This window comes from Alosa sapidissima, chromosome 4 (assembly GCF_018492685.1).
Source record: "Alosa sapidissima isolate fAloSap1 chromosome 4, fAloSap1.pri, whole genome shotgun sequence".
Lineage (NCBI taxonomy): Eukaryota > Metazoa > Chordata > Actinopteri > Clupeiformes > Clupeidae > Alosa > Alosa sapidissima.
Window position 1 is genome coordinate 23270517 of NC_055960.1, and position 18984 is coordinate 23289500.

At 40.4% G+C, this 18984-nt stretch overlaps 3 protein-coding genes across 7 annotated transcripts; all 3 read right to left on the reverse strand.

Annotated features, from left to right (window-relative positions):
• Positions 1-3: 3 nt before the first annotated feature.
• Positions 4-5756, reverse strand: ift52 (intraflagellar transport 52 homolog (Chlamydomonas)). 3 transcript variants are annotated; one of them, XM_042088775.1, is made up of 14 exons: positions 5648-5756; positions 5201-5347; positions 4975-5062; positions 4592-4721; positions 4296-4371; positions 4134-4205; positions 3440-3566; positions 3251-3334; positions 3090-3158; positions 2829-2983; positions 1125-1212; positions 781-889; positions 473-618; positions 4-359 (listed from the first exon to the last, which is right to left on the reverse strand). In XM_042088775.1, exons 2-14 carry the CDS (start codon positions 5317-5319, stop codon positions 315-317), a joined length of 1308 nt encoding a protein of 435 aa, XP_041944709.1. In that variant the 5' UTR covers positions 5320-5347; positions 5648-5756; the 3' UTR covers positions 4-314. The 3 variants fall into 3 exon arrangements, with proteins under 3 accessions (XP_041944709.1, XP_041944711.1, XP_041944710.1); XM_042088777.1 differs by having other exon boundaries at positions 5625-5708; XM_042088776.1 differs by having other exon boundaries at positions 5201-5699.
• A 325-nt stretch (positions 5757-6081) lies between these two features.
• On the reverse strand, positions 6082-11224 carry LOC121706772 (serine/threonine-protein kinase Sgk2-like). Of its 2 annotated transcripts, XM_042088780.1 has the most exons (13): positions 11015-11224; positions 10316-10378; positions 10148-10200; positions 9405-9462; positions 9155-9238; positions 8784-8915; positions 8513-8625; positions 8297-8333; positions 8084-8170; positions 7705-7800; positions 7208-7363; positions 7008-7097; positions 6082-6923 (listed from the first exon to the last, which is right to left on the reverse strand). In XM_042088780.1, exons 2-13 carry the CDS (start codon positions 10331-10333, stop codon positions 6765-6767), a joined length of 1083 nt encoding a protein of 360 aa, XP_041944714.1. In that variant the 5' UTR covers positions 10334-10378; positions 11015-11224; the 3' UTR covers positions 6082-6764. The 2 variants fall into 2 exon arrangements, with proteins under 2 accessions (XP_041944714.1, XP_041944713.1); XM_042088779.1 differs by lacking the exons at positions 10148-10200; positions 10316-10378; positions 11015-11224 and adding an exon at positions 9671-9762 and having other exon boundaries at positions 9405-9510.
• Positions 11225-11848: 624 nt separating this feature from the next.
• On the reverse strand, positions 11849-17870 carry srsf6b (serine and arginine rich splicing factor 6b). 2 transcript variants are annotated; one of them, XM_042089977.1, is made up of 6 exons: positions 17671-17870; positions 17007-17158; positions 15500-15618; positions 15008-15210; positions 12989-13066; positions 11849-12805 (listed from the first exon to the last, which is right to left on the reverse strand). In XM_042089977.1, exons 1-6 carry the CDS (start codon positions 17775-17777, stop codon positions 12397-12399), a joined length of 1068 nt encoding a protein of 355 aa, XP_041945911.1. In that variant the 5' UTR covers positions 17778-17870; the 3' UTR covers positions 11849-12396. The 2 variants fall into 2 exon arrangements, with proteins under 2 accessions (XP_041945911.1, XP_041945910.1); XM_042089976.1 differs by having other exon boundaries at positions 12989-13083.
• Between the last annotated feature and the right edge of the window lie 1114 nt (positions 17871-18984).

Here is an 18984-nt window from a genome sequence, read left to right on the forward strand (position 1 = left end):
CTGTATTGGTATGAATTTTTATTTGCATACAATTTATACATTTAATAGTCTTTTATTAAATAGGATTTAAACATTGAAAAGGGTAGAAAACAGTTTAGCAAAAGGTAGAAAAGGCCCTTGACTTGTTGCATGTTTTTCTACATGTCATGCTGATCCAAAACAATTAATGTACATGAAAATATGGTTTCGTCTTTGCTATATACAGACTTTAACAGCTGAAGGAAATGTCGTTTGGTTTGGACTGATGAGTGAGTGCAGTGTACACACTCGCCACCCTAAGCCTTGTCCACGGTTTCCAGATAACCTCTGAGCCATCAGAGAGGTGAAAATCTCACATCTGTAGTGTCGATATCGTGCTCCTTTTGAAGTATAAAAAAAAAAGACCTCAGTTTTAACCTGTTTGGTAATTAAATGCTAAGCCTCTACACTGTTACTTGTCATTGTATGGGTATTCCTGATCAGCTTCACTCACCTGATTGAGTTTCTTGAACTCCACCACCTGAAAAAAAATGTGCTCAAGTATGTGCTTTGCATCTCTGTGATCCTTATCCAGCTTTCCAGTCACACCAAGGATGTCCCCACACTTGCGCACATAAAATTCCAGATCGTCATCTGTGCCTGGGAGTATGGATGATCCAAAGAGATACAGTATTAAGTTATGACCATAATACTATTGCATAGTACAATTACTGCTCAGCCACAGGGAAAAGGGCTTGGGAAACTATGCGGGTATTTCTCTAGCGCTGTAGCTGCTCAGATTACTAGGAGTGCTGCACTCACATTTGTTTGAGAGCTGAGCCAGTCTCACTTTCTCAGAAGAAAACGTCTCATCAAGGTCAAAGAGGTCAAGCATGGGAGGTGGAAGGTCTCTGAAGGCCGGCTGAAAGACCTGCACAGGGAGGAATTCTCACAACCACTCTACAGAGATCATCTGCAGGGCTTCTTAGCCTCCTTTGTTTTTGCTTTCAATTACGCCATTGTGGCATGTGTGCTGTTTAACAACCCTCTTGGATTTAGCAGTACTATGTCAAAAAAAAGTAACTGTTTGTTTGGCATGCGTGAATCACTGTTTAAAGAAATATAACAAATTTGTGAGTGAGCCTAACGTTGTGAAGTTTGCTTACTGCTGGTTGAAGAGCAGGCAGGGGTGTTTCAAACTGAGGCTGAATCAGCTGGAGCTGCTCATGTTTCACATGGAGCTGCTTGTAGGAGCTGCAACAAAGAAAAAAGTTTCATTGAAATATTCACAGATTTACAGACCATCACAGGCGACCACCCCAGCAAAGTCTGTTAAAGTTTTGAGCTGTCCAATTCTACAAAACTTACGGCAGATGCAGAAAATGGTTTAAGAGGATACATATGAATTGTCCCTTAATTACAGTATGGAATCATGGAGCTAACCTTGTCGCCTGACCCAAATTACACAGCTAAGACCCTTTTTTCCCTTAACAAAAATAATAATTCAACAGTGGTAAGTGCTGACCCCTTGTGATGAGGATTGATACTGTGGCCCTATATAACAAGCTAAATCAATGTACCTGCAAGTGATTAACTGGGTCCAAGAAGTTTGAAAGAAGTGGCTACCAAAGGAAAACGATGGAACTGTTAAACTACAGTATTTGACAGGTTCATCATGTGAAAAACGACACCTGCAGTTTAGGAGATGTGAGTACATATGAGGCCCAGAATAAGAACACCAAATTTAAAAAAAATTAGGCTAAGCGGCTCTTAAAGGTATCCAATGCTGTTTCAGTTGTTTTTTTCCAGATGTATGTAATTAAGGATGTGTGTGTTCTTGTCTTTCCTAAAAAAAAAAAAAATCAGTTGGAATAAAAAAAGATGAAGAAAATAGCGTCATTCACACAACAAGTGAACAAAAGCTTTTGATATAGACTAAGAAAGAAATAAAGTTTTTTTCCTTTTTGATTGGGAAAACACGGCTGTTTATGTAAAACAGGGAGAGTAGGCTGGTTGGACCAACTGAATACACATTTACGTATGCAGCACGTCGTTGCAAAAAGAGCACGCCACTATTAAAAAACACAAAGACTATATCTGACTATCACTGAATTCATTGAAAACACCTTTGAAAATATGCCCTCCATTTCCAGTCAACTACTGCAGTAGGCTATTCATCAAACGTCTATCAACAAAAGAAGCAAGCAACAACTGTGTAAATAAATAATTATAAAATAACTATGACAATTAAAATGCTAACCATAGGGGATTATGTGGACCATCTGTGGTGTTTTGCAAATAGTATACATACATGGAATAAAGTTCTTAAAAAACACATGGAGGTCTGATCGGAGTGACAGCTGGCTGAACCGATAAGACATCGTAAGTAACATTACAATTAACTAAGCCTGGCTGTTAGCCTGATCGGGACACATCAACTTTGAGGACAAAATGTTAACTTGCTGTCTAATATAATATATCCATCCCTTGACAAGTACCATAATAACAAGATAATTAGTGTTATTCACTTCCCCTATCAGTTGTCATAATGTCATGGCTGATTGGTGCATGTTGTAAACCACTTTGTCATTAGATTAATCATTGATTTTATATGTATGTATGTATGGCGTACACTTGGGCAACAGCAGAAGAGCTATGAACTATCTTCTCACAAGATGGCGGTGTCTACAATAATAGTCAGTCTGTGCCGGTCTGAATTTAGTGACCCCTTCGGTGTTAATACATGACCCTTCTTGTCCTTGTTAATAGAGGAACAGGTCCAACCAGACAGTCTGAAATTATTCATATGTCAAGCCTATGGAGTTTTGCCCTTTTTTCCCTGCTGAGGGCTGCAATAAACCGACTCTAACCTGATGACGCGAGGCAGGGTGTCTGTTGACAGCTTCATCAGTGACATGTCAAACAGGGAAGTGAAGTCACGTGGATTTTCATCTCCCTCCTGAAGGCACACCCGTAGTCTCTCAGACAGACATCCTGTGTCGGGTAACATGGTGTAGTCTGTGATCTGGGCAAAACAAAAGCAGCATAAACATTGAACACACAAAGTCACTTACTTGTCTTTATAGCAATGAAATAAGCTACTACCCCCATCGCTACCAACTTTCACTCACCTCTGGGTCCTCAGCATCTATCTGATTCAGGTGAATATTATCCGTCATCAACCACTGGAACACAACATCCTGCAGCACAAAGAAGAGTGCTTATTATGTGAACACAGAATCACTACGTTTTCTAGATGGCCAAAAACTGGAAATGATAACTGAACACTCACCATTATTTTATTGTTCTCCTCCTTGTCAATGTACTGGTCACTGAACATGTGACAGGAGCCCAACACTGCCAGTTTTCCTCCATCCTTTGAAAGAAATAGAGATTTGCCGTGGGTCATATCTGTTCTTAGCACTTAAAGGAATCATGAGATTTTTTTTTAGCCAGGTTGCTAAGCCTGGCTCCTGTTTACCTTGGGTCTGTAGAACGCCAGAACAGGTCGGTTCAGGGGGAAGCAGACAGAGCCAGTGGAAAGCACAGCCACAGCAGGTTTCATTACACTCAGTGTGGCTCCATATGGGTAGACGAAGGTAAGGGCCCTGTGGACAAGACAGCGGTGTGTCATTACACTGCAGATCCTACTCACGATTAAAGGGCCGTTCACACCAAGAACAATAACTATAAAAAAATATATTGTTCTTGTTAATATGAATGATGACGTTCACACATAAACTATAACAATAATGACATGAATAATGATATCTTTGGGGATAACTTTCAGACCGATTTTGAGAACGATAAAAAGCTAACAGCCAATCAGAACCCATCACATTTTAGCCATCACATTCATTAACACAAGGAGAGACTTTGCTTATCGGTGGCCAGTGTGGACGCTTTTATCGTTATGGTTATAGTTATTGTTATAGTTCCTGGTGTGAACGGCCCTTAACACATGTGCACAACATCATGAATCATTCTTGAATTTCTCCTTGGAGATCAATAAAGTATCTATCTATCTATCATGTCTGTGCTATAATACACATGGGTGAGGTTGGCAAAGTATTAATGGCTATAAATCTCAGATGCTTGCATTTGATGGAGTAGCAACATAAAGAGGACAGATGATGGCAGATGATGGCGCTTTACTATAGGACATAAAGCCTTACTGTGCATTGTTTCCAGCACTTTCATCATCAATGACACCTGTAACAGTTTTGCCAGCAGCTCTACTGATCTCTCTAGAAAAGAAACAGAAAGTTTACAAACATCAATCAACAAACAAACAAAATCCATAAATGTCCCTAAAATTATTATAATTGTGCACAAACCTGTTTAAAACGCCATTGGACACTAATGCTTCTTTGGGGTGAAAATATTTGTAATAAACATTCCTCACCACAGCATCTGTAAAAGTGATCGGAGAAATACAGCAAGAGACATGGTAGTCAGCCTAATAAATGTGTAAAGATAATGTGTGAACTGTGAAGGGTAAACAAATGTGTGACAGCAGTTTCTCCTTCCATCTATCTATTAAAACACTGAGCAAACACTGCCATTTATGAACCCATGAAAAATAGCTATGTCAGCAGTTCCGTATTTTCAAGACACAATGTCTGATGCTCACCATTGTTAACCATGATCCCATACTCCTCTAGGAGAAAGTTGATGTTAGTGTCATATCTGGTTTCCCCTCCTTCTCCCAACATCACAAGGATATTCCCACCGCCATCCAGATAATGCTTGAGGACTTCAAACTAAACAAACACAGAGTAAGCTAAAATAAATCCTACATTGCACTAACACCAAATCAGGGATGGTGTACTTTCAGAATATGTTGCGGGGGTCGAAGACAGTTGTCAGACAACTGTGTAAAAGATGATTGTGTTGTGTCTCAACATCTATCATTCACAATTATACCCACACGGACGGACAGACAGAATCAGACATACATATACAGACCACAGCATACATACATACATACATACATACATACATACATACAGATACCTCAGATCCAGTGAACTTCTCTCTTGGTCCCGCAGTGATCCATAGCTTAGTGCCCATCAGTTTCTCCTGGGTAAGCTCATCTTTTATACTATCAGATGAACCAATCGTATGGTAAGGATATACGTATTCAGCATTTTGAGCAGTACAGTCAATGTCAGTTTGAAAGTAAAGCATTTTCACCGTCTCATAATTTCTCACTGCCTATCAAACAGTGAAGTCGACTTACCTCTGTATCTTCCACTGTACCCGAAGTCTCTTCTGAAGAGACTTGTATCCTGAATTAGCGGTGAATAGTTCTCTTTTCGATGCATTAAAAGCAACGCTGTTGCGCTGGTCTTTATCCATTCTCGACCGTGGATATCATATACATATGCTATAGAGAAATCGACACTTACGTTTTTTCACATACCACAGTTAGCTGGCGAGGAGATTTTACATTATAGCCTATCGTTAGCGTTACATGCAAGCAAGCAAGGCCTTTCCAAGTAACTTGTTAACGTTACAGCTATCTATCCACTAGCTAGCTATCGTCAACTAGCTCGTCGTCGCCAATGTAAAGGGGTTATGTTTACTATGTCTATCAGCAGTACTAGACTATATTACAATAACCTATCTGTGTGATTTCAGTAAATACAAAATAAATTGCATACAAATTTAATTTTAGCAAGCCTACCGATGTCAGAAACAACCGTGATCCAGTTGCCCACCCAATGGGATTGTGGGTAAAAACAGAAGCTACAACAGTTACCAAGGGCGCTTGAGCCTAGCAACCACTGAGCTCAAAGATGTGTGAGAACCAGGTGAGAACTGAGAAGCATAGCATTCTAGGTGAAAGGCAGAGTTGCTGTTTGGAATTAACGTTAAGGCTAGGCCTACATCTAAATAGCCTAGAGTTGGTACCAGGTGGAAGGCCTATATCAGAGAGGGTTCAAGCGGAGTAATCAAGGATCTTTGCCTATATTGTTTAAAAGGATCATTATAATCATCATACAAATCTCCAATATACAATATGTAGGCCTATGTATGTGTGTATGTATGTATGTATGTATCAGCCTATGTTATCGTGGCCTATATGTATAGCATAGGCATATATTTTGTGACAAGTCATATAGTCATACAGCATTTTATTTCACATATGATCTTTCAAATATTCTTAACATTATATTTACAGGTTAGGACAGACACGATCAAGCCTACATTTAACCTTCACCACGATGAAGTAGGCTACATGGAAATGTGCTTATAAACAATGGGAATCCATTCTTTACACAGTAGGCCTAGCCTAATAATGATTTCATAAGTTAGGCTAGCCTAGGCCTACTGCAGGTGTGACAATGAACAAACTGATGTTTAGGCCTATAAGAATCCATAAATGGCAAATGTATGCATGAGTGAGGTATTCTTAAGAAATCTAAAAGTCTTCATTCAAGGTAAATAGATGTTTCACAAGATGTAGACCTAGGCATAATAGCACCCCTTATTTCATTTATTTAATGTGGTGTAGCTGTAGACTATATCCAACATAGGCCTATTTTAAATACAAGAAAGAGGCTGTATGGTAGCCTAGCTGATGATAAAAGGCCAATACACTATAAGAGAGTACAGAGAAATCAGATTATACACAATGCTCCTGAGTAGGCCAACTGTGTGGATACATTCCTATGGATATTGTTGGGCATCATTTTTTCTGGAGTAGCCTACTTTAATCAGCAATAGACAAATTACCATGATATATATTATACGTTTTTCTTTTAGTTTTTTTTTTTTCTGAATGAATGAATGATTTGGCCTTAGAGATAGTCCTCTGTGGAAACGTAAGAAAATCCTTTGAAAGCATTTGAGCAACTTGCAGCCAGGCTGGAAGGAAAATCCGCTGCACAACCTACAGACCCTGGTACCATCTCCTTGGTAAATTCAGGATCAATGTGCTGCATATCTGCAGGACCTCTCTGTGGAACAGAATTAGAAACTTGAAAAGTGTTCAGCAAAATTCAGTCATTTAGTCATAATCACCCTATTTCACTTATACTCACCACATTAGGGTTGTATGGAGGCTTAATTTTTCTGTGGTAGAGGTCATCCCAGTTTATGCAAGAGAAAAATGCATGATTCTTCACCTCCAGCTGTAAAAAAACCCCCCAACAACAAAATTCAAATCACATCCAGTAAACCCATACTGATGTTTCTAGTGTTTCTATTGCATTCCGCTTTTACTTAGATCAGGTTAACTTACAAAATCAGCAATGGCTCCCATGCGACGGTGAGGTTCTTTCTGCAGCAGCCCCTGGAGCAGGTTACACACCACTGGGCTCTTCCCCCCCGGCAGGCTCAGGGGATGGTGGAGGATGGAGTTGTACATCTCTGTCATGTCACTGCTGTAGAATGGGGGCTGCAGCAGCAACAGAGGGGCAGCACCACAGAGTATGACGAAACATGCAGTACATTCAGAGGCACGGTAAGCACAAAGTTCAAATTTGACTTAATCGACTATCATCTGTTCAAGCTTATGAAAAACTATCTGTCTGCATGTGAAATGCAGTAAAATAAATGCATAAATACATAACAGGGAATATATACACTATATGGTGTTCAGCATTGTGTTTCATTTAGCATGGCAGTGAGTTGATAAATTGGCAACAATAAATTAACTGAGCAATTAAAAAGCAATTCTATTTTCAACTAGGAAAATGTGAATGAATATAGCGTATTAACAGTAATAGAGTGGCATACCAGTCCATAAATCATTTCATACAGGACAGATCCCAGACCCCACCAATCTACCGTTCTGTCGTAAGGATGCTTCTTTAGTACTTCTGGTGCCAAGTACTGTTGGAAAGATGGAAAGGTGGAACATGGGAAAAGCATACATTCTTAGAGAAGCATACATTTCTGACAGAAAAGCCACAGAACAAAATTCCATCAACCCTACAGGTTTTGAACATTATGATGTGAGTGAAATACTATTGAGGAGAATTAAATGTGGATAATAACTAGAGTGTGGATAATAACTTATTTCCCAGTCAGGAAAAGTTCCAGGGAAAAAGTTACACCTGACACCTACATCTCATGTAGCGGTGAGTTGTTCACAATTTAAGTGATCACCACTGACCTCTGGGGTTCCACAGAAAGTGGATGTAGTGGAGTCTGGGTTTATTCCTTCTTTGCACAACCCAAAATCTGTCAGCACCACATGGCCCTGTTATAGTACAAGATGGTCAGAATTCACTAATGCCAATCTATTAACAGCACAGAGCATACTGTAATTATAATTTAGTATCAACATGATGCTCATTTTGCATGCAGGTGATCTATGAACAACTACCTCCCAGTCCAATAAGATGTTTTCTGGCTTGAGGTCTCTGGAAAAAACAAAGAGAAGGAAGAGTAGGCATGTCAGAAAGGTCACTTTCTGTTGAGACGCAGGACAGCCTCTAAGGCAAGCTTGGGAATCCATAGCAGAAAAGGATCTGTGTTTACTATAAGTGACTTGTTAACATTGCTGGACTGGTGTGAGTGACCCATCAACAACAGGACTGACCTGTAAACAATGTTGAGGGAATGTAAATAGCCAATGGCACTGGCCACCTCAGCTGTATAAAAGCGTGCTCGTGGCTCTCCAAAACTCTGCTCCCTCTGAAGGTGATAAAAAAGCTGCCAAACCAGAAGAACAGAAGGGCAAAACACCCTGATTACATTAACTTTAACCGCCATGTGTATTATTGAAATTGTTACAAAGGTCCAAAAAGCAGCAATCCAACTGTAGCATTATGAGGACATCAGTGGCTGATTTCAGCAATATCACTCCTCACCTCTCCTCCATTGACATAGTCCAAGACAAAGTACAGTTTTTCTGACGTCTGGAAGGAGTAATGGAGCCCGACGAGGAATGGATGTTTCAGACTTTTCATTAGGACATTCCTCTCAGCCATGATATTATTTTGCTATGAGAATACAAATTGATCACTAAATCAAAAAGCTATTCACAAAAGTAAGATATATATCAAAGTAGGTATATATTTAGTATGGTATACTAAAAAGTATAATTCTAGGGTAGAAGTTATTAAAAACAATATCCATTTGGTATCAAGGTTTGTACGAAGGAATTTATAGTAGACATAATGACGGATGTGCTTCCTGTGCAGAGTTTACTGTAAGCTGTTACCATTAGTGATTCACCAACCTCTTTTTTCTTGAGTATAACTTTCTTCTGCAGGACTTTTACTGCATAGAACTTGTTATCAGCCTTTGCTTTGGCAAGCAGCACCTTTGACAGAAAATCCAGAAATATATGATGATGGGGTACGGGGTACAAACTACAGACCATGTTGCTAGTCACTACACATTTTTATTATGCCTCTATCAGATGTCAAAGTATATGATAGTAATAATGTATTAAATGTCAAACAAAATATCTTACTGTGCAACCTTACCTTCCCAAATGTGCCCTTGCCAATCACAGCCAAAAAATCAAAGTCTGTGGGTTTGGCACTGCAAACGGAGAAGAATTGCTTTTGCAATGACAAATTACACTTAAAACTAGATGTACCGCAGAGCGGTACAAAATATGACCGCCGCACAGTCCAGCACATGTTTTCCACAAAAATAAGTCACGCTGAAAGGCATATATGATTCTAACTGTCTCACTGAATTGCAAACGGAGAAGAATTGCTTTTGCAATGACAAATTACACTTAAAATAATTCTTCTCTGAATATTCCTGAAGAGATGTATAATTAAATGTTTTATGCAACTCAGTCACTTCTGGAGTTCTGAAAACATGTCTTTCCATATTTCAGAAGTAATAGGCCTACCAGTAGGGCTACAGTGTTTCAAGTATTGTAAGTCACAACAAGAAAGTGCTATTTCTTCTGTCTTGTGGCGATTGAACAATGTCAAGACTGATGTTGACAACAGAAACAGAACTTGTTGTGATGTTCTCGCAGTCTCCTATGATGGGTGTGTTGCAGAAAATACCAAAATAGAGACATATGTTTATCATTTACCAATACCCTCTGTTTCTGAGCAACTGGAGGACACCTCCAACAACCCGACAATCAGGTTTGAATGTTGATGAACAAATGCTCAAGCAAATCCATTTGTGCGATACATGATTTTGAGCATATTCCACCATGAGGCATGATGAAAATGAAAATATGGTTAAAATTTGCACTCACTGGGGATTGTGAGTGGGGCCTAGGTTGACTTCATTAGATGAAGATGGATGCAGCTGTTAAGCAGAGAGAAAGAAAGAGAGAGAGAGACCAAATAAAAAAATTCTCCTGATCATTCTCAAAAAAGTGCTTATGCAGCAAATATGATTGAAATGACCAAAAAGCACTTACCAGATTACAGTGTGCCATTGTATGTGGTATTCTTTTTGTCTTGTGCAACTTATAGCTTTTCAGCTAGATTGAAAAAGAAAGTAGGCTATATATAAAATTACACATCCAAACACTACACCAGCATGTACGTCCTCTTGATGAGGTTACATGCACTTACAAGGACATGCAGGCGATGAAGTGACAGCAAAATGTCAAGGCAGGTGCATCAAAATTCACGTCTTTTAGCCTACAAAATGCTCAGCACATTATGGACACCTTATTTAAATAATGTGATGGGTGACCATTTTAAAATTAATAAAACCTGCTATATTTGGCTAAAAGAATGCCAAAACATAACGGCTAACAGATTAATTAAGGGTCAGGGGAAACGCGTCAGTCCCAGACAAGACGAAGCCTTGTTGACACCCAGGTGAGCAGTGTGTTCGGGTCAACAAAAGACAAGACAGGACAGGACACATAACAGGACACGGAGAGTCAACTTCGTAAGGATAAAGGCAAGTCTATTCCACTTGGTTTCCAATAAATTTCTTAAGCAATGAAAGAACGTTCCAAAAAATAGCCATTATAACCATAATCATAACCAACGTCCCAAAAGCACCGCCATCTAAACCAAAGAAAGTCTGCTGAAAACAAAACAGTGAGGTCCACTAAAAATAGCTGATGACATTGCAACAATATAATAGATGTTTTTCACCTCACCTTTCTGACAGGTGGAGCTTGAAAAGTTTTCAAATGGGCCACTTCACCGCTGTCACTGTTTCATCCAAATTTGTATCTCAGCCCTGGCTTGGTTCGAGTAGCCTATGTAGGTCATGGAGAAATAATCTTGATTTTGCAATTGGCTGCTTGGCAACGACAGCAGACAAGGCTGTCCGTGTCATCACACACTTGTTGGACCTAATGAAATGACTTGGACGTGAAATGGCCCACTTTTACTGCCAAGAGAGCTGAGGCTCCGCCTCCATCGAGATGTTAATGAAGAATAAAGTTGCATTTATTGCATGCTATTATATTGCCTTAAGAAACTCATATCGTGACAGAGAAAATATTTTATTTATTACAGCATTACTATTTATAAATATGAATGTATGAAATAGCACACGTTCGGGGGGCATTCCGGGAATGTAGTGGAGGCTAAACGCAAGTAGCCTAAACGCAGTTATCCACCTCTGAAATTTCAGAAAGTTTACCCACCTCTCAAGAGTTTATTCACCAATTGCAACTTTCACGTTGTATTATCCACATTCACAATATGTTCACTCGATTTAATACCACTGATATCGTTATAAACCTTGGGCAATAGCCTACACAATCATCAAACATGTTCTGAATGACTTTTTTCTGAATGCTTTTTTTTTAAATGCATACCGAATGGACAGTCCACCTCACAGAATTCATAGTTTACCCACCTCTCCGCTACCACGTTTTTGGACGCTAGGGCATTTGTCAATAACATTGCTGGGACCACAGCGCCCTCTACCGAGATATTAACCCACAACATGATCATCCCATAAAACTGGCACATGCAACATGGAAGTCAATAAAACTTCTTTTATTTCAGCTTAAATTGAAATTAAATTATTCAACAGAAGACATGATTGACAATAGTCCTGAAAATTGACAAAAATATTGCAAGAATCCTAAAACTTTGTAAAGCTGCAACTACACTAGGCCTACAACTAAATGTTTTAGAGAATTAAAACTATTTAGAGAAATAAATGTAAATCAAATGTGCAGCATTCACAGAAAACACCTACCAAAAATGCACCCCAAAAATAAAACAAATAAACAAATCAAATGAAGGAAAGTGCAAAGGGGTATTGAAGCAACCTATGCAGCTCCAATTTCTTTGAAAATTAAACTGAACAAACATCCACCTCAAAACATATCAATGTCAAACAAACCTATGTTTTGCCTGGTTCTTATTCAAACATTACAATTATGTACATATGCCGAAGTTTTAACAGCCAGCGTACCGAACATACCCGGGTATATTTTGGACATCAGTGGCTGAAACAGGTAACCAAATGCTTTTGTGGCTTCCTCCTCCTGTCTGTGTCAGAGTGAGCAAGGGGATGGGTTTAATCAGACCTGGAGCGAGAAAGAGACTTTGAACGTGGCGGCGATGGGGAGGCTGAGTGTTCAGCCGGCGAGTCGTGCTGATCGTCTCGTGAAGAGGGGGAGCGGGAGGTGGACTTGGCACGCTCCTCTTCCCCGTTCTCCACGGGCGACGCCGAGCGGCTGCGGGACTTTTTGCTGACCGACTTCTCCTTGGGGCGACTCGGAGACACCTGCTCGGACTTGGAGCGGGACTTGGAGCGAGACTTTCGGGCATCCGAGCGCGAGCGAGACTTGTGGCTCGCCGAGTGGCTGCGTGACCTGCGGGAGTGAGAACGAGATTTCCCGGTGTGGGATCGGGACTTGCGGGCAGGAGACTTGGATCGGGACTTCCTCCTAGAACTAGATCTCCTCTTGCTCCGGGATCTGGACCTGTGGGAAACAAATTAACTATAATTATGAGTTAACTATAATTAACTATAATTATGATCACTTGGGCTGAGCTCGGGCAGAATTGAATACAGAGATGTTGATTGCATCTCTAAAGCCATAGATCAGATCTGATTTAAAAAGACTACAGGTGGATGTATACATGTTTATTTTCAGTCAACTTACCGGGAGCGCGATCTGGAGTTGCTACGGGAACTCTTGCTCCTGCGGCTCCTGCTGCGAGAGCGTCTACGGCTACGAGACCTGATAGAGAAGAGAGTCTTGCAAAGGTCAACTGTAAACATCAGCTGATAGGGAGTCAGAGTGATTTTAGTGCCATAATAAAGTCTTACATTTAATCCTTGTAGCCATTAGGAATGCCTCTCTATAGACCCAATGGGTCCAACAGATCATAATGCATGCACCTCTCTACTAAAGGGATAATGTGAAAAGTAAAGGTTTCTCACACATGCAAAAGTACAGAGTAAATGGCCCCAGCCGTGGCGCAACTGGCTGGGGCACCTGCACCGTACGCCGGCAACCCGGGTTCGATTCCCACCCCGTGGTCCTTTCCGGATCCCACCCCGACTCTCTCTCCCACTTACTTCCTGTCACTCTCCGCTGTCCAGTCACATTAAAGGCATAAAAGCCCAAAAAAATATACTTAAAAAAAAAAAATAGAGTAAATAATGTTGTAAATAACAATCATAGTATTATTATGCTGCTTTCGAGATATCTCGTAAATGTCTCGTAAATCCGCCGCCCGAGTTGGAAAGTGTAAATTACCCAGCTTTCTTGCGGCATTTTGGGCAGGCACGCCCACTTTACCTCGGAGTACTTGAGGGTACCCCGAGGTGGATGTACGACCTTACAACAAACATGGCTGCGCCCATAGTTGAGATGAGATGACATGTATTTTTTTGCATATGTACTGTGTTGGTCATGTTAAAGTTGATGTAATGCTCTTACACACTAGATTACATTGCTGCTTCAATCCGGTCACCAATTCATGCATTGCACGGTCTTGCTGTGCCTGCAATACAATGTAACAATTTGTTTTCCAGCCGTTTAGCTAGAGGCTACATGTAGCACAAAACAATAACAATGACTAGCCTCCTGCTAATGCCCCTCGTGGCTCGAGAGAAAGGCGTTCCTAAAGCCACTCATTGGTACATGTTGTACGGGTGAGTGTACGATGATTTACGAGACATCTCGAAAGCAGCATTACTATTAAAGTAATTTTGCGTTATTAAGTTTAAATTTATTCATATGTACAACAAATGTCATGCTGTAAACTAGCCCTAGTCACTTAAAAGTAAATTAATATATCTGTTTTATGTAGATTTGTGCATCTGCAGCATTTACTACCAAATAACCCCCCTTACAATAAATAACTGCAGTTATACTGTAGTACAATGCAGTTTTTTCGTGTCCAAAATACTGCATTTCCTGCATAAGAACTGACAATATTTCCTCCAAAACTGCAGTTTAGATACCCAAAAAAATGCAGTCGTTTTTTTGTAAGGGCTATAATGGGGTAGTTCTGTTTGGTGAGGTAGCCTAACCTAACACCGGGAGTGTGTGTGTGTGTGTGTGTGTGTGTGTGTGTGTGTGTGTGTGTGTGTGCGTGCGCACGGGCGGGAGAGAGACGAAATGAGTGTGTGTGTGTGTGTGAGATGAGTTTTTGGTGTATTGCTCACTTTTACGTGTGCAGGGCTGAACCGCGCAGGTTCCACACAACGCAGGTAACTAGTGCTGTGACCTTGAAACTTTTTTCATCTTATAATTCACTTGTACATTTAGGGTTAAGATTAAGGATAACCTAAGCCTTATTGGGTTAACCCAGTGGTTCTTAAACCTTTTGTCTGGCAACCCCCCAAATAAAATGAGCCAAGTCTCGCAATCCCCCTTCTCTCTAACCGGCGGAATTTGGTTTTGAAATGTTGCGAGATGGAAGCAGAGGCAGAAAATGGCTATGTCTACACCAAAGACATTATATCAATGCAGCCTTTTACTAAAAACCTTTAGAAAAATGTCTTTAATCCAGATTGCAAATCATTTTGTGACCCCTCCAAAATTTTTGCCGACCCCTAAGAATCTAACCTTAACCTAACCTTATAATATTAGCCTAAGCCCCATCATGCTCCTATTAGTACAAACTAATTGATTTACAGTAAACTTCAGCAACAGGGTCTTGTGCCTTACCTGGACCTGCTTCCAGAGTACGAGCGCTGCCGATGCGGACGGTCCTCAACTAGTCGGATCTTCCTGCCATTGATGTCGGTGCCGTCCAGCTTGTCTATGGCTCGCTTCATGTCCGAGTGGGAGCGGAACTCTATCACTCCCTCATTAGTCCGCTCCTTATGGGCATCAGCATAAGTCACCTCTCCAGCCTGCCGCATGAAGTCCTGCAATAAGGAGGTACGTGCATATCATGAATATTTTTTTGTGTTCTATTAGTAACCAATGAATTGGATTTGACAGCAAAGCATTTATTTTCCCTCAGTATATCAGTCTTTACTTTTTAAAGGGCAGAAATTTCCACAGAGGGAGGCTTCAGGGGCAAAGAAGAAAAAAGGGAACCATATTTTCATAGCACATATGGAGGGTTAAACTAAACATTTCATTAAATGAGAAACTTTAAAAAATAAAAAAAAATGATACCACAAGGTTGACCAACCAGTAGTAAACACTCACCTTCAGGTCTTGCCAGCTGCAGCGACTGGACAGATTCTCCACGATGAGGCGGTACTCAGTGCGGACGGGGGGCCCATACTTGTCCCTGCCACTGCGGCTCCTGCTGCTGTAACCACTACCTTTAAACAACAATGGAAGGGGGCGCAGTGAGAGGACTGGAAGGAGAGGAGCTCGCTGGCAGGCTCATTTTGGGTGACCACTGATGAAATCAGCAAGGAGCATGAAGTATGATTAAGTGTAGGATGATGATCTATTTTACATGTCTATCTCACCATATCCAACTTGGCAGAATACTCTTTGAAAAGACTGAGAGCAAGGTTCTCCCAACATGCCTGGCTTCCTTGACTATTTAATGTGGCTTCAAGTGCATTGGCAGAAGTTGTTTACCATATACAGCCATTATGAAACAATGTACTCACTTTAAGAAACTGTTTGCATTCCTGAGTTTTGCTTACATGCCATTGATACCACATGGGTCATATGATTCATCCCCTATAGAGGGAAGACCAGGGGGGAGCTCAGGAGGGAGGTTTGGTGTGCCCCCCCCCCCCCATCATTTGAGATTCAAAAAGATACTGCCAACACACACTCACACTCCAAAGAAAAGATGGGGGAAAAAGGAAATCAAGACTAGTTATAAGAAAAAAGGGCAATGCAGAAAAGCAGAAAAGATTTCTACCATTGACCATTGCTTTTTAAAATAAAGCAAGCTACATGGAAGACATTTTTTTCTTTTGGCTTTAACCCGTCCAATATTTCTTTCAACATAAAAACCAATAGGTTTCCTCACCATCACCCTGGACTATTGGCAAAAGGCTGCTGTCATCATGGCTTGCGGTTAGGTCAGCCAAGGGTCATAGGGTCAAAGGTCACACACACATTGTAAGGTGAAAGCCAAGGCCAAACAGGAAAGGCAGTCATCTTAGCCTCAATGGACTCGGACTCAGCCCGCAGAGGACTCTTTCAAATTGAAACATCAAGGACTCTGTTAATGTTGAATTCAAATGGTGTTATACACATAGTTCATTAAAGGACAACATTCCCTTTGTTTGCCCTGCAGCCGGACTGTGAATAATGAGGGCCTCCTCAGTTGTGCCACTGAATCCTATTTCTGTAACCAGAACATAAAATGTTCTGTGCTAAAGCAATGTGATTCAGCGGAGAAGTTACACAGCTGCAGTGTAAACAATCAGTGAAATAAAAAGCCCCCAATCTGCTTCATTATCCCCATTCTGTACACTCAAAAGAGTGGCACATAACATTATAAGCCATTTTATATGAGGCAAATAATGGTTTAAGGGATTCCAACTAGGTCTATATTTAGAAAGCAGGATGTCGGCATCTACAATGTGAAAACATGAATAAACAGGACAGCATAATCACTTCACTCTCCTAAAACTGACAGCCAGCCTGTAAAAAGTAAATAATCAGTTCTGCTGAAATAGCTGCACCACCTGTCATTGGAAAATAAATTAAGTGTGTCTGAAAGCTGTATTAGAGTACTCACTGCGCCCACCACCCCCACCATATCCATCCCTGTCCCGCCGTGGACCACGGGCGTGCTCGACGATGACACGCTCTCCACACAGATCCTTCCCATTCAGCTCGTACACGGCGTCGTCGGCGTCACGGGTGTCCTCAAACTCAACAAACCCATACCTGGAAAGATACGTATTAAGACGTTTAATATCACAAAATGAACATCTCAACTCATCATTATGAGATGATAAATGATGAGGGGAGTAATATGTCACAAGAATAGCCATAGGCTAAGGACCCCTTAGAATTTGAGTTGATGAACATTCTTTTCTCATGCATTGACGTGTAAGCATGCACATACACAAATAATAAAAAAAAACAAAAAACAATTAGTAGTAGTATATGGGGAGAATCCACTACTCTGGCTAGCCAACGTCACTTGTAGTGTGCAAGCTCTTAACGCCATTTTGTCTAGGCCACGTTCACAGTTCAGGAGTAGGCACTTGTCTTATTTCAAATCCGCATTTGTCTAAGACTATGCGAAACATTGATTAACAAAACGCCGAGGAATTTCAAAAGCTCTCCAACTCAAATGCCATAACCATAACCAAATGTCACTTGTCTAAGCAAACTATCTAGCTAACGATGTCTAGCTAGTTCGCTCCTGGTTAGCTATAACTTTCCAAACGTACCCATTTTTCAGGTCGATTTCCAAAAGCTTTCCATAGCCGCTGAAAAACTTTTGAATATCTTTCTCCCGGACATGATAACTTAACCTTCCGACATAGACTCGTGGCATATTCTGAAGTTTAACTTCTCTACTAGGTAGTCGTTCGGGGCACAACACCTACAGTGAGTCTCAGCGTCAGCTGCGTAACAAGCATAACAAAATTCTACGTTTTCAAAATAAAAGTCAGAATGTCCTTCCCCCCCTCAAGTCAGAATTGAGGGGGGGGGAGGACAACGTTAGGCCTGCAACGTTCATAGATATTTAGTAGGCCTAATTTGTGCAACGTTGAAGTTGGAAAATGAAAGCCATGCTGGAAAATAGATTGAAATATATTTTTTATGTTCAAAGAACATATATGGACCCTTTCAACAAGGTAAACACAAACAATGCTTGAACATTCTATTTGGGCCCCAATATACTTCCTCTACATTAAGATAACATATGGAATGTTAAAAAGGAAGTCTTGTGGGGCCAACTAATAATGGAACTCTCCTGAAAGGGTCCGGACCCTTTCAAGAGAGTTCCATTATCAGCATCATAGTTGGCCCCACAAGACTTCCTTTTTAACATTCCATATGTTATCTTAATGTAGAGGAAGTAGATTGGGGCCCAAATAGAACGTTCAAGCATTGTTTTTGTTTTTATTGATGAAAGGGTCTATAGTGATAGTGAACCTGAAGAAAAAGCACATTTGTCGCCATATAATAGGAAATGACAGAGATGAAATCCTTCATGCAATAATGCTGTCAAAAACAGAGATCTTTTTGTTTGTGGTATTTGTTATGCTTTTGTCCAAAGCGACTTAAAGTAAACCATACATTATTAGTTAAGGATAATGGTTTCTAATAAAGTTGAATAGCCTACATTAAGCTTAATAATAACAGTAATAGGCCCTAATAACAATAATAACAATATCAACTAACATCACATTTCAACATTGATTAAAATGAGCAAAATCTATAAACATACAAACCATAACTCTGCAACAGAATTAATTATTAAAGGGATATTCCACCATTTGGGGAAATACACTTGTTTTCCACCTCCTCTTAAGTTAAACAATTGAGTTTCACCTTTCCCCAGTTCGTCCAGCCGTTCTCTGAGTCTGACAGTAGCACTTTTAGCTCCAGCTCATTGACTCAGATTAGACCGTTAGCATCTCTCCTATAAGATTTGCATGCACCTGTATTAAATACAAAGCTACCAGACTGCAAATCCTACAGACAGACTAAAATACATACGTACAATGATCCTACATGAAATAACAATATGGTAA